Source organism: Ricinus communis, chromosome 8, assembly GCF_019578655.1.
Source record: "Ricinus communis isolate WT05 ecotype wild-type chromosome 8, ASM1957865v1, whole genome shotgun sequence".
In the NCBI taxonomy this organism is placed as follows: Eukaryota; Viridiplantae; Streptophyta; class Magnoliopsida; order Malpighiales; family Euphorbiaceae; genus Ricinus; species Ricinus communis.
The window spans coordinates 20,089,720-20,104,667 of NC_063263.1; the positions used below are offsets into that span (position 1 = coordinate 20,089,720).

Here is a 14,948-nt window from a genome sequence, read left to right on the forward strand (position 1 = left end):
CAGTTTCAAGGTAGTCTACATAATTTAAATAAAATTACGTAGTTTTGAGTAAAATTACATAATTTTATATATCAAATTAAACAAAACCTATCATAAACTAAACCCTAATTTTATTCTCTCTTCTAATCTCTAACTCACATAAACTCTCTCAAAGCCTCCACCAACCACCCTCATAAACCATCTTCTTCATGCCGCTGTTGATGCTGTCCATGCCGCCTCACGCCGCTGCTGCTGTCTTCCATGCTGTTGTTGCTGTCTTCCACGCGCTGCTGCTTCCGTCGCCCTTGCCACCGTCATTGTCAGATATTATTGTAGTTTTAATATACTTATATGGTGTTTTAGCTAAATAACATATTTTATTTTTAAGAAACTCTTTTATCAAATAAAATTGAAAATAAAACTTTAGTGTTTGTTTGGTCTACTTGAGCTTTTATGATTTGCTAGAAGCTGAATGTTTTGGTAAAATAAAAATTTAGTGTTATTATTAAGCAAGTTGAAAATTAGTATTAGTGTTTTAGCTAAATAAGTGACTTTAGGCTAATTTTTATTTGATTAAGTTCTTGTATGGAGTCATGAAAATGAACTATATTATTAGTTTTTGGATGATAGCCTATTGGCTTTTTTTTTTTTTTTTTGATAAAATGGAAGCCTATTTGAGCATGGTTAATATGAGCATTGAAGAAGTTGCAGAAGCTTGTTTAGGATTATTTTTCTATTTGAGATATATTTAGATCTATTATTTAGTATTTAAGATGCTAATTGTGTTTTTTTTTTCAAATATGGTAGATAAGCACTTTAAGAGAGGTGGAAGAATCACAAGTTGTAATACATATTGTATTTTATTTAGTTCTTATTACTTACAATATTGTTTTAAATTTTATTGAATTTATACTTGGATTGTATTACTATATTAAACATTTAATGTTGAATATTTAGACTTGATTAGTTTATATTTTATATTTTTATATCTTTATTAATTTGAATTATTATAAACGGATATCCATTTAATTACTTTAATATTTATATAAACGAATTTTTAACGGATAGAGTACTCGCTACCTATTTAAATAACCATAAAATTTATTTAACAGTTATTTAATTCAAACGGGTTTTAATCGAGTTTGGATAATATGTGAGTATTCCTATGTGGCAACCTGTCCTAAAGAGCGGTCCAACAAGAGCAGAAAGTGAACGCCGGGGCAAAGATAGAATGTCTGGACAAGGAGTGGCTTCTGGTAGGCTTCTAGGATGACAACACTTTAAGCTACAGGGATATATGAATGAATCAAATTGCATATCGAAATGGGGTGAAAAATGATTAATAACATATGTGTAAGGAGTTGGAACTAATCACATGAGACGCCTTTTGGTTGTTTGGCTATTGAGTTGTAGGAACTCCAAAGTTAAACGTGCTTAGTTAAGAGAAATTCCAGAATGGAGGACCACTTGAGAAGTTCTCGAACCCGCTAAAGGGACAATACCGTGAGGCCACCGTGGGCCAAAGTAGACAATATCTCATATGATATGGTTCAGGGTCGTTACATCCTATTAGGATTTGGGATGAGTTCGGATAAGTATAGTTTTAAATGGATTCGGATTCAGATAGCATTAATTGAATGGGTATCCTATCCGTTGCGATCCCTATTGATAACAACTTGTGTATCCCCTTGGAAAGTAACGTTCCACCATCCTTTAGCAATAGCCCATAACATTCCTTCTCAAAGAGCTAGGCTTTCAAGAATAACTGGAGAGGTGATGACGTCAAACATTCTGCACCAAGATAATCCATTTTGAAGCTGAAAGCCTGAGGCTACCGAACAATCCTCTATTGTAAACCGCAGCATCAAAGTTAACTTTAATACTGAGAGAATTATCTACAGGCGAAGGAGAAGGGGGTTGATCCCTGAATCCATAGTTGACCTTGGGAATAACTTTCAGTGCTGCTTCAAATTCTTCAACATCAGTCAAAGCCTTATGAGCGACAGCATTTGCTGTCCAACCTTGATCATCAAAGATGAGGGCGTTCCTCGATTTCCAAATTCTCCAGAGGGTGAGGAATACAAGCTGAATGCTTTTTTGGGTTTGATCCAAGCGAGAGAGGTCCTTTACCATGGAAATCCAGAACTCTCTAAAATTATCCTCATTAACTCTAGTAGTATCCAATCCCAGAGGAGAAAATCTTCATACAGCCTGAGCGTACAAACACTTGCTGAATAAGTGTAGTGTAGATTCCTCTTTACCACATCTTAAGCATTCTATATTACAGTGCATTCTGATCTTAAGATTCCTTCCAGCCGGAAAACATTTTGACAAGGCTTTCCAGAGGAACATTTTCAGCTTATTTGCCACTGATAACTTCTAAATACTGCCCCAATCATCCCATCTTGGCACTGACGATGAGGCCCTGCTACTATACTTTATCTCGAGCCATTCATAATAGCCCGATTTCACAAAATAAGTGCCTGATTTGTGGTATTTCCATATTAGCCTATCGGGGCTGTTAGTGATGCTGATAGGGATTCTGGGTATATCATTTTTTTTTTTTTTTTTTTTTTTTTGGTAATTGAATGATTTTTGTTGATATTTGGTTAAATTTGATATGAGTACAAGATTGATGATTGGTTGAATTTGAGATGAGTATATGGTTGATGTTTGGTTAATTTTCAGACTTATGAATATTATTTTCTTAAAATTTATATCCTGAAATTTAAAGACATAGATGATTTTTGGATTTTTTTTTAATCTTATGCAATATTTTAATTAGAATTTATGGTTGAAAATAAGAGTCTTTCAACTTTAATTTCTTGTGATGTAGCCATTTTCTATTTGTGTAGACAAAATTTGGTAAAAATAAATTACAGCGAAAGCTCGAGCATTAATTATTTTATCTCTAATGCAACAATATTTTTATTAAAATTAATTTGCTTGTTGTTTCACGCATCTACATTTTATATATTTAATATAATGTAGTTAATACTGTATATATATATATATATATATATATATATATATATATATATATATATATATATATATATATATATATATATATACTTTCTAAGATGACAAATTTTTATTTTAAAAACATTTGGTTGTTCTTTTATTACTTTAAACAACTTTTGCTTCTTGTTAAAAAAAAAAAAAGGCAACTTTTACTTTTAGTGGTAGACAAATTTGGGTGTAACTATTAAAGATAAGACCTGATTTTACAAATAAGCAAGTGGCTGAAAATCTAGTATTGTATGGTAAAGGACCATACTCATTTGCTTCATGCTGTAGCTTTTTCAAAATGTTCATATGCTTATGATCTGTGTGAGTGAGGGCATGAATGCAAGACTGGTTAAGGACAAAGTACAATGATCAGTTTTGTAGCTCAATTTAGCCACATGACATTGTGTTACAGGAAAACAATAAGCCCTATAAAAATATAGAAAGCACAAATAAGGCTGTAAAAATCAGTTTAGCCACCAATCTCATGCAGTTTAGATTAAAAAATGAGCCTATTTTTGTAAAAGAATTCAGCTTAAAAGGGAGATTTTTGTAATTTTTCAAAAATATAAATGTTATGGATATTCTAGAAAAGAAAAAAGGGAAAAGTATAAGAATCCATGGGCTGGTTAATCATGGAGACAGAATTGTAGTAGCTAAGGTCAAGATTGGCTTACCATTTTCCACAAAATTGGCAAAATTATGAAAAAGGGAAAAAAGTAGTAAAATAAAAGAAAATTGTGGATAATATAAAGAAATGAATGTGTGATAAAATAAATAAATAAATAATTAAAAAGAGGAAGTTAGAAAATAAAATAAAAAAGGAATATAGAAATGGGGACCATACCACCCACTTAATTTGTAAATATGCAAAGAGTAGGGCTTTGGGGGCAGCAGTTGATGATGATTAAGACTTTCCAGCTGTGACTTCACCTGCTACATGGGAACCAAAGCAGAATGTTCCTTTTTCTTTTCTTTTCTTTTTTATAATGTTCTGTTAGAAGATATGCATGAATTTAACTTTTGTTTATCAAAACTTTTGACTTTTCCTCTTTCATATATAATAATAATAATAATAATAATTAATAATAATAATGATTTAATTCTAATAGTTATGCATTGATGTTACTCTAATAACCATATTCATTGTATATGGCGTCTATGTCATTATAGATTGGAAGATATAATTTTGGCTGGCTTTTAACAAATGAAATTATATTTTATTTTGAGTGACCCTAATATTGAAAGAAAGAAAAAATTTAAATTTTTATACTTTTATTAATTTCGGTCAATTTCTTTTTAGTATTAATAACTGAATATTTTTTTTAGTTCTAATTATGGATAATGTTATTACTTTGATAAAACAACAGTTATATTTATTGCATATTGTTATTTCGATAAGGATCTTCCCTAACCCGATCTTCCAATGACTGCATAACCACCTTAACCGCTGGACTTGTGACCGGACCTGTGGATTTATGTTATGGCATTTTCACTCTTTAGTCAAGATCGGAGAAAGAGCAACCAATCTCTTAAGAGCATGTAAAAAGCCCATCCTTTCTTGTGGGGTGATCGAGAGATGGATTTTATAGAGGAGTATGGTCATTGAACTCTTTTGATTCGCCAGTAACGGTTCCTTACATCAAGTCAAATAACGGAGATTCTCCAGGACCGATCGATTTAGCACAAGCATAATCCATTAGAACGAGACGGCTTAAATACGTGTTGTGATTGTTCGTGACTGGACACTCAAACGGGGTTCAGAGGCAAGCGAGAAAGCGCATAGCAGCACAAAAAAACAAAGACCTTCACGCGACGACCTCTCCTTACCTGGGCAGTTTGAATGGGCAGAAGATAGAACTCCATAAAGGCACTATGTAACTCAATATCTATTATAGGGCTATTGGTGAATTTTCTTTTTTTTTTTTTAGAATAGACTCTGAGATAGAGGAGACTTTAAGGAGATTTGGCTCAAGAGAAGCAAACGAAAGATCGGAGTAGGCATAAGCATAAAAGGTATTGGGAATAAATCTCGTCGTTAATTCGTTAATCTTAATTCCTAAATACTTAATATTTAAAATTAATAAAATGAATATTCATTTTAAATTTAAACAAATATTTAAATATTAAATAAAAAATGAATATTAATATTATTAAATAAAAAAGATTGAAATTAATATTAAATAAAATTAATTAAACTAATATTAAATATAAATAAATAAATAAATAAAGAAAATTTCAATTTAATTAAAAATTTTCTTTCATTTTAAAAGTTTCATTTAAATTGAAAATACCATTAATAATATTTTTAAATCTTATATAACTAGTTATTCACTCATGCGTTGTATGACTATGATTATTATTTTAATTATAAAATTAAATTTATAGATATAATTTAATAAGATTTTTAATATTTAATATTAATTTATAATATTTAAAAATAATAATAAGTTAACTATTGTTAAATTTCTTTTATTCTTTTTAAAGATTTTAAGATTTTAGTAGTGTAATATAACAATTATCTTTAAAATATTTATTAATTAATATTAGTATTATATAAATTAGTACTATCAATATAGTTGATATTACTATTTTTAAAGTTAAAATTTACTATATAATTAAAAAATTAATTTATTATTAAAAATATGATTTAAAATATAATATTTTAAAATTCAAATTATTATTTAATTAAAAATTAATTTATTAATTAATATAATATTAAAAATAATTAATATGCTATTTTTTATAATAGAATTAGTATTATTATATGATTAGAAAATTATTTATTAATGAATATAATATTAAAATATAATTTATATGTTATTTTTTAGAATTAGAATCAATATATAATTAAAAATATAATTTATTAATCAATAAATTAAATCTCATGCGTTAAAAATAAATATATATACTAAAATAAAAAATTTATATATCAAAAATCACGTATTAGAAATATCTTAAATCTCAAATATTAATATATATATATATATTTCTTTACTGTCTTAGACATAAATACCTTTTTGATAAATAAGAGAAGCCTGAATTGGAGATAGTAGTTAAGGAAGCCCCATAAACTTGTGAAGTGTATTTACAGCAACAATATACTGGTATATAATGAGTTAAAAAGTGCTTTACAAAATAATTTTTTTTTATTATTTATGACATATAATATACTGGTAAATAATTTATGAAAAATAAAAAATGATTTATTAAATAAAAATTTTAAATTTGCTTTCCTAAACGTTTTAACGACAATTCCAAACAATCCCAGCAACAATATACCGGTATTCCTTCATCCAATTAATTTGTGACTTAAAGGACAAAATGATAGGTTTAAGTTCGTATTTAATAAAATCAGTTATTTATCTGTACATTATTATTATTATTTTAATTATAAAATTAAATTGATAGATACAATTTAATAGATTTTTTAATATTTAATATTAATTTATAATATTTTAAAATATAATAGTAAACTAACCATTTTTAAATGTTCTTAATTTTATTAAAATTTTAAAATTTTATTAATGTAATAATATAAAGGTTATGTAAAATATTTATAAATTAATTTTATATTGTATAAATTAATACTATTAATATAATTGATATTTTTATTTTTTAGGATTAATTTATTATCAAATAAAATATTAAAAATATAATTAGAATGTTATTTTTTGAATTAAAATTACTATTTAATTAGAAATATAATTTATTAGTTAATATAATATTAAAATATAATTAATATGATATTTTTTGAGGAAAGAATTAGTATCATTATCTAATTATGAAATTATTTATTAGTTAATATAATATTAAAATATAACTAATATACTATTTCTTAAAATTAAAGTCAGTATTTAATTATAAATATAATTTATTAGTCAACAAATTAATAGAAAAACTATAAAATTACACATAAATTTAAATTTCATGTGTCAAAAATAAGTACACATGTTAAAATAAAATTCTATGTATTAAAAATTAATCAAACATATCAAAAAAAATTTAGAAATAAGAAATTAATAGATATAGATTAAAAAATTAGTTAAACCTATTTAAAGTACAAAAATATAATTATTTCTTTTTCAGAAATTAGATCTATTAAGTACAATATTTAGGATTATTAAATGTGAAATGTTGTTTAGATGCAAAAGATCTTCTTGTAAAATAATTCTTCAATTGAATAATTATGAAAATATCCTAAAGTTTATTTATTATATGCATTTTCGTCCTTGTTTTTCTAAAACTAGCATTTGTTATCCCTTATATTTATATATTGTTCCACAAAGTAGTGTTTGTTAGTCACTTATTAGTTCAAAATATAGGAAGTTGGACAAAGAGCCGATTTTTTTTTTTTTTATCAAGGATTAAAGTATTTACAATATATATATATATATAATTAACTGCAATTTGCATGAGGGATAAAAAAAAATAATTGTAAAAAATATATAACGACAGAAACACATTATAAAACAAACCTCAGGGAAGTATTTATAATTATTTTTTTCTAAAAAAACTCAATAAAATTTAGTAATATATTTAACAAAATATACATATAAAAATGTCATTTCCCAGTACCATTTGAACAATTCAAACATAAATATCATAGAAAGAAAACTTCAAATTCTTTTTGTCCACTTAATGTAAAAAAAGAAAAAGAAAAAAAAGATTATATTCCATCCCTGTCAATTCTAAAGCACATACATTTGGGTTATTCCTGAGATAAAGAATTTGAGGATAGGAAATATTCTTTTTAGATCCTTGTTCAATTGTTTTTCTTCCATTATTCCTTGCAAGCAACTCATTGCACCTTCTCCATTTTAAAGTATTCTTTAATATTTATGTTGTACAGCTTGCTAATCAGACTAAATCAACCATATATGAAATCTTGGATTATATTGATTCTGATACTTCATTCAATCGCTTAATTCTTACTCCTCATTTTCTTTTTTTAAGTTTTCTTTAGATAGGACACATTGTGAGTTGCTCAATAATAGATGGAGGCTTGTATTATTCTTCTTGGACTTTCCACTTTTCAAAGAATGTACAGAAAGAATTAAGCACTATTAAAGAGAGATATCTGACAGCCACTAACACCCCAGAAGAATTCAATCAGAACTTCAGACGTAATTGTTTACCTAATTACCGTAGAGGTAAAGATCATAATGTGTGTATGTTTGTATGTGTGTGTATATATATATATAAAAGCAAACTGAAGCCACGTTTGAATAGTGAGTTGTTGCAGGAATGGAAATGGCTGGTAGGAGAAAGACAGAAGTAAGATTTTGTGACAGAAAAATGCTTGATTTTATTGCTAACAATCTGAGTGCACAAACTACAAGAAGCTCCAAGAAACAATTCCTCACAATAAATAGAGAAAGCCCCAATCAAACAAAGGCTGTACCCTATAATTACACTGATTAACAAATTTGAGATGAATAAATAAAAAACAATAATTTAAAAACGGACATTTCTAAGTCCAATCCTCCATCTCTCTCTAATCTCACTTCCAAATTTTGATTTGGAGAAGTAAATTGTTTAAGCCATTCCTACTTGAACAAAACAAGATCATGAGGTGCAAAATGGCCATCTTAGAAATTGATGCAGTCTGGCCTGAATTATTGATGTTATAGCTCATTGATGCAAAATTCAGATCCTTATTGAATGAACTTGGACAAGAAGCTTGATATTCACATCTTTCACTCTTGGAGCTTTCGTTTATTACTTTGTTGAAACTAAAATCTGTAAAATGATAATGAGCACAAATGAGATTTTATACATTAAGATAAACTGTATGATCTATACACTTTGTAATAAAAGAATGATGATCATAGCTTCAAGGGTAGTAAACTTTACTTACATGATTGAAAATGGAATGTGACTGAGCTTTTTGAGCCTAGTATGGTGGTGGAGGAGAGGCATAAATGTATACTGGGGGAGGAGGTGATTTCATTGGTGGTGGAGGTGATTGGTAGTAGTATGGTGGAGGAGGTGATTTCACAGGGGGTGGAGGTGAGTGGTAATAGTATGGAGGAGGTGGTGACTTTACAGGAGGTGGAGGAGAGTGGTAGTAGTATGGAGGAGGTGGTGATTTTACTGGTGGAGGAGGTGAGTGATAGTAGTATGGTGGAGGAGGTGATTTCATCGGTGGAGGAGGTGACTGGTAGTGGTATGGTGGAGGAGGTGATTTCACAGGAGGTGGAGGTGAGTGGTAATAGTAAGGAGGAGGTGGTGATTTCACTGGTGGGGGAGGTGAGTGGTAGTAGTATGGGGGAGGTGGTGATTTCACTGGGGGAGGGGGTGAGTGGTAGTAGTATGGGGGAGGTGGTGATTTGACTGGAGGTGGAGGTGAGTGATAATAGTATGGGGGAGGTGGTGATTTCACTGGAGGAGGAGGTGAGTGGTAGTAGTATGGAGGAGGTGGTGATTTGACTGGAGGTGGAGGTGAGTGGTAGTAGTATGGTGGTGGAGGAGATGGTGAAGGAGGAGGAGGAGATTTGTAGTAGTAAGGAGGTGGTGGAGATGGTGATGGTGGTGGTGGAGACTTGTAGTAGTAAGGAGGTGGTGGGGATGGTGATGGTGGTGGTGGAGACTTATAGTAGTAAGGTGGAGGAGGAGAGTGTACTGGTGGTGGTGGGGATTTATAGTAGTATGGAGGAGGCGGTGATGGTGATGGAGGTGGTGGAGATTTATAGTAGTATGGTGGAGGAGGAGAATGTACCGGTGGTGGAGGTGATTTATAGTAGTATGGAGGAGGGGGTGATGGAGATGGAGGTGGTGGAGATTTATAGTAGTATGGTGGAGGAGGAGAATGTACTGGTGGTGGAGGTGATTTATAGTAGTATGGAGGAGGGGGTGATGGTGATGGAGGTGGTGGAGATTTATAATAGTATGGTGGTGGAGGAGAATGTACCGGTGGTGGAGGTGATTTATAGTAGTATGGAGGAGGGGGTGATGGTGATGGAGGTGGTGGAGACTTATAGTAGTAAGGTGGTGGAGGAGAATGCACCGGTGGTGGAGGTGATTTGTAATAGTAAGAAGGAGGTGGCGGTGATTTGTAGTAGTAAGGAGCAGGTGTAGGCTCAGGCTTAGGCTTAGGCTTAGGCTTAGGCTTCTCACACTCCTTGTAATGTTTCTTTGAACCATAAGCAAAAGGCTCAGCAGAGAGGACAACTTCATACTTAGTCTTGGATTTCACCTTAAGCATAGCACCCTTCTTGCCAGAGTGCAAGTTAGTGGGGATACTGCATGATGAGTGTTTGGGTGCCATATGGAGCTTAGCCTTGCAAGCCTTGCCTCCATATTTTTTGTACTCAAAGCCCTCAACAGTGATACTGTATTTGCCATTGATCTTAGTCTTGCCATATGCCTTAACTTCCTTGTCGCCTGCCTTGCATGTCACCTCCACTACAGCACCTGATCCAATGACCAATACAACAAAAAAAACAATAATAATAATAATAAGTGTTTGCCCAACAAGTCAACCAAAAAGATAATATATAATACCTTTTTGTCACCTATTACTATAACTAATTTTGCCATATGCAACCTTTTCTTTTTTGTTTGATAAATAATTGCTCAAGTTCACTGTCGTTTTTAGACATTTTCCTAATCAAATTCAATTATAGCCAATAGCTACTTTAGTAGACTGATTGGACCTGCCATGCATAATTAATTTTATAGCTCTTTCAATTACTTGTTTATTATTCTTTTGTTACATGGAACTACTTTTTTTTCTTTTTAATATTGCCTTGACAGGCCAAACCATGTCATGATATCTACATGAAAAGAAAGGAATATGTGTTTTTGGAAGTAATTCAGTTTTAATTTAAGGCCACTTCCATTTTCTGAGACAAACATAAAAGAATGGTGCCTTGATTATGAGACAATAGACATTAATAATTATAAAAAGAATTGTAATTAATATATGCCAAAATAAAAAAAATATATATATATAAAAATAAAAAATAAAAAATAATTTTTTTAAAAAAAATTATGTTTTAATATCCAGCATTAAATCACATGCCTAATGGACAAAATATTGGCCGCCATCAAAAATTTGAAAAATGGCTGCACTGCAATGTCCGATAAAACTATATGCTTTTTAATAAGAAAACATATCCAGATGCTAAGATTATGCTGCCAGTTTTGCATTAAATGAATAATGATTAAACTTAAAAAAGAGGTTAAAAGGACCAGACATCGAAAATCGCAACTGATGATTAATTAAAAAAAAATAAATTTACCTTTGAGATGCTTCTTGCCGTGTGACTTTTCTGGATATGCCCAGTCATAGCATCTGTAGCAGTAAACTTTTCCTACTACCTTCACTACGAAATGGTGGTGGTGGGGATGAGGGTAATGAACAGGTGGTGGTGGAGAATTGTAGTAGTATGGAGGAGGATATGCCTTAGGTGGTGGTGGGGACTTATAGTAGTATGGTGTTGGAGCTGGAGATTTTTCTGGTGGTGGTGGAGATTTGTAGTAGTAAGGAGGTGGAGGAGATTTCTTGGGTGGTGGTGGAGAACTGTAGTAGTATGGAGGAGGATATGCCTTAGGTGGTGGTGGAGACTTGTAGTAGTATGGTGTTGGAGCTGGAGATTTTTCTGGTGGTGGTGGAGATTTGTAGTAGTAAGGAGGTGGAGGAGATTTCTTAGGTGGTGGTGGAGACTTGTAGTAGTATGGCTCTGGTGCTGGTGATTTTGTTGGTGGTGGTGGTGATTTGTAGTAGTATGGTGGTGGAGGAGATGGTGAAGGAGGAGGTGGAGACTTATAGTAATAAGGAGGAGGAGGAGATGGTGATGGTGGTGGTGGAGACTTGTAGTAGTAAGGTGGTGGTGGTGAATGAACCGGAGGTGGTGGAGATTTATAGTAATATGGAGTAGGAGCTGGTGATTTCTTGGGTGGTGGGGGAGATTTATAATAGTATGGTGGTGGAGGTGATGGTGAAGGTGGTGGTGGTGATTTATAGTAGTAAGGTGGTGGAGGTGATGGTGAAGGAGGTGGTGGTGATTTGTAGTAGTATGGTGGTGGAGGTGATGGTGAAGGTGGTGGTGGTGACTTATAGTAATAAGGTGGAGGAGGGGAATGCACCGGTGGTGGAGGGGACTTGTAATAGTATGGAGGTGGTGGTGATGGTGAAGGAGGTGGGGGAGATTTATAGTAGTATGGTGGAGGTGGTGATGGGGATGGAGGTGGTGGTGATTTGTAGTAGTAAGGTGGTGGTGGAGAAGGAGAGGGTGGTGGAGGTGACTTGTACTCGTAATGAGGCTTAGGAGATGGTGGAGGTGGAGATTTGTATTCATAAGGAGGTGGTGGTGATGGAGATGGTGGTGGAGGTGACTTGTACTCATAATGAGGCTTAGGGGATGGTGGAGGTGGAGATTTGTATTCATAAGGAGGTGGTGGTGATGGAGATGGTGGTGGAGGTGACTTGTACTCATAATGAGGCTTAGGGGATGGTGGTGGTGGAGATTTATACTCATAAGGTGGGGGAGGTGATGGAGATGGTGGTGGAGGTGATTTGTATTCATAATGAGGTTTAGGTGATGGTGGGGGTGGTGACTTGTACTCGTAAGGAGGTGGTGGAGATGGAGATGGTGGTGGTGGAGATTTATACTCATAATGAGGTTTAGGAGATGGTGGTGGAGGTGACTTGTACTCATAAGGTGGAGGTGGTGAAGGAGAAGGTGGTGGAGGTGACTTGTACTCATAAGGAGGCGGTGGGGATGGAGATGGTGGTGGTGGAGACTTGTACTCATAGTGAGGTGGTGGTGGAGAAGGAGATGGTGGTGGTGGAGACTTGTACTCATAATGGGGCTTAGGAGAAGGTGGTGGTGGTGACTTATATTCATAAGGTGGTGGAGGAGAAGGAGAAGGTGGTGGAGGTGACTTATAAGTTGGTGGAGGTGGAGAATAGTAAGGATAAGCATCTCCATACACTGAACTTACACAGCTAGAAACCAAAACCACAGCCAGGGCTAAGGCCATTTGAGGCCAAAGACGACCCCTGGCGGGGCCGCCGCCAGTACTTCTCATGACTGCCGGAATAATTCAGCCCTCTCCTGCCAACGTCTCAGACTTGACAAAATTGGAGACGATGAGGGAAAGTAGTTAAAAGTGGATTTGGTTGTGAGTGTGTTGAGTTTAAGCATGCATGAATTAAAGACTATTTATAGGGATTGTAGTCCATGAAAGGAAGCTGTCTTTCAAGGACCAGAATACACAATTTGGTTCTTTAATTAATTTAACAACATGGGTTCCTCTAGCTGGCCAAAATTAATTTAATTCTTTTTTATTTTCTTACAAAGAAATTTCCACTGTTCTTGATCTCTTGGATTCCTTAATTATTTAAACTTTAGAGAACTAATCTCCAACTACTCTTGCATTTAGATATAAGTACAAACCCATCATCTTTTTCTTTCTTTTTTCTTTCCCTCTTGTTATTATTATTTTGAATTTTCTACTCATATTTTTAATAATTTCACTCCTCTACCTGTCCAAATTGTATATTGCAGGCCTTAGCAAGCTTGCACAAATCTTAGATCCAAATACAAGAAACACTACAAATCAATAGAAACAAGGTCATGACATCAATCAGGTCTGAGTCATCATTTTGGTAGCACCACTCCTAGTAATTGCTGAATTATATGCTCAAAATTAAAATTTTTTGGACTACCCTAATATTAGTGTATGATATAATGTTTTTTTTGGTAAATTACTTAATTGATTTTCCATGGTCTGTGCAAATATATGCCAAGTGGCAAATACCCACATTCATGCTGCCTGTACACTCATCAAATTTGATCATGACTCTCCAGTAAGCTGTTTTTCACATCAAAATTTGTTTCTAGTTTGCAATAGTATAATGGCTCAGATTTAATTTTTGTATAATATTCACATGAGAACCCCACTACTGCACTAATATGCAAATTTGTGAGAGCACAGGCTGTCACAAACATGGGAAAAATTTAGATATTTTCTTTTTCTCTTCTGTTGTAAAATTTTGGCATTGCTAGTTTGAGTCGACCAATTAAAACTCAGATGAGTTTCTATGACCAAAAAACGAGTCAACTCAGTTGAGAGCCATTTTACAATACTGAATTATTACAACTGAGATGGCTAAATAAATTCTTTCTCTTTTCTTTTTATATAACAAAATTAATGCACGTTTGAGCAACATAAGCACCTTCCCTTCACTAATCAGGATTAAAGAAAAAACATTTCTAATGATTCATGTGATTTCTCAATTATGAGATTGCATGTGAATCACAATCAAGTGGTATTGCAGCTTTTGCATCTATTTTGAGCTACACACAGCAAAAAAAAGATGAAATTTACAAAAAATAAAATAAAAATTAGAGCAAAAGAATAAAGTAAAAGTGAGCAGTTTCTAGTTAATTTTGTGAGTCCAATTTCATTTCGTGCAAGAAATAATAATGCAAAGTCTCTTTGAACATGAACATGTCCCCACTTCAGTAAAAATGAATAAGAGAATTAATTGGACCACCTAAAACCTTAACCTTAATTATTGTCCTATAATTACCCTTAATTGTATGACAACAAATCATTTATTTGGTTGTTTATATATTTATAATATACGTTATATGGTCCAGAGGAGGTTAAATTAGTCTGCATCTGACATACCCTTTTCCTAATTTAAAGCAAAAAATGAAAATTATAATAATTTTTTTTTTATGTAATTTAATTTTGATTGGATACCTAAATAAAGGAGTCCAAAATGCTGGTTAGCATATAGCAAGCACATGGGGTTAGTTTGATTTTCTGCGACTTTGATGGGTCTCTTTGCTTAAAAGTCGTCATTTTTTAGCTAGAAGTATTGTATTAGCATTTGTACATCGAGTTAAATTAGCTGTCACTTTAGCAATTTGGGAATAAAATGTTATCCACATAAATATGTTTTTTCCATTGATAAAATATGAAAATCATTTAATTGTGAG

The 14,948-nt window shown here is 32.4% G+C and overlaps 1 protein-coding gene across 2 annotated transcripts; it reads right to left on the reverse strand.

Moving 5' to 3' along the window:
- Nucleotides 1-8,271: 8,271 nt before the first annotated feature.
- On the reverse strand, nt 8,272-13,150 carry LOC125370837 (extensin-2-like). 2 transcript variants are annotated; one of them, XM_048377702.1, is made up of 4 exons: nt 11,639-13,150; nt 11,235-11,494; nt 8,849-10,404; nt 8,272-8,730 (listed from the first exon to the last, which is right to left on the reverse strand). In XM_048377702.1, the coding sequence occupies exons 1-3, from the start codon at nt 13,024-13,026 to the stop codon at nt 8,885-8,887; spliced, it is 3,168 nt and encodes a 1,055-aa protein (XP_048233659.1). In that variant the 5' UTR covers nt 13,027-13,150; the 3' UTR covers nt 8,272-8,730; nt 8,849-8,884. The 2 variants fall into 2 exon arrangements, with proteins under 2 accessions (XP_048233659.1, XP_048233658.1); XM_048377701.1 differs by having other exon boundaries at nt 11,235-13,149.
- Between the last annotated feature and the right edge of the window lie 1,798 nt (nt 13,151-14,948).

What these genes read in the sequence shown, in the direction of transcription:
- LOC125370837 (XM_048377701.1), bottom strand. Translation starts at nt 13,026, where the DNA reads ATGAGAAGTACTGGCGGCGGCCCCGCCAGGGGTCGTCTTTGGCCTCAA. An exon ending in CGGCAAGAAGCATCTCAAAG is followed by an intron (nt 10,405 to 11,234) that starts GTAAATTTATTT and finishes TCATTGGATCAG; the next exon opens with GTGCTGTAGTGGAGGTGACA.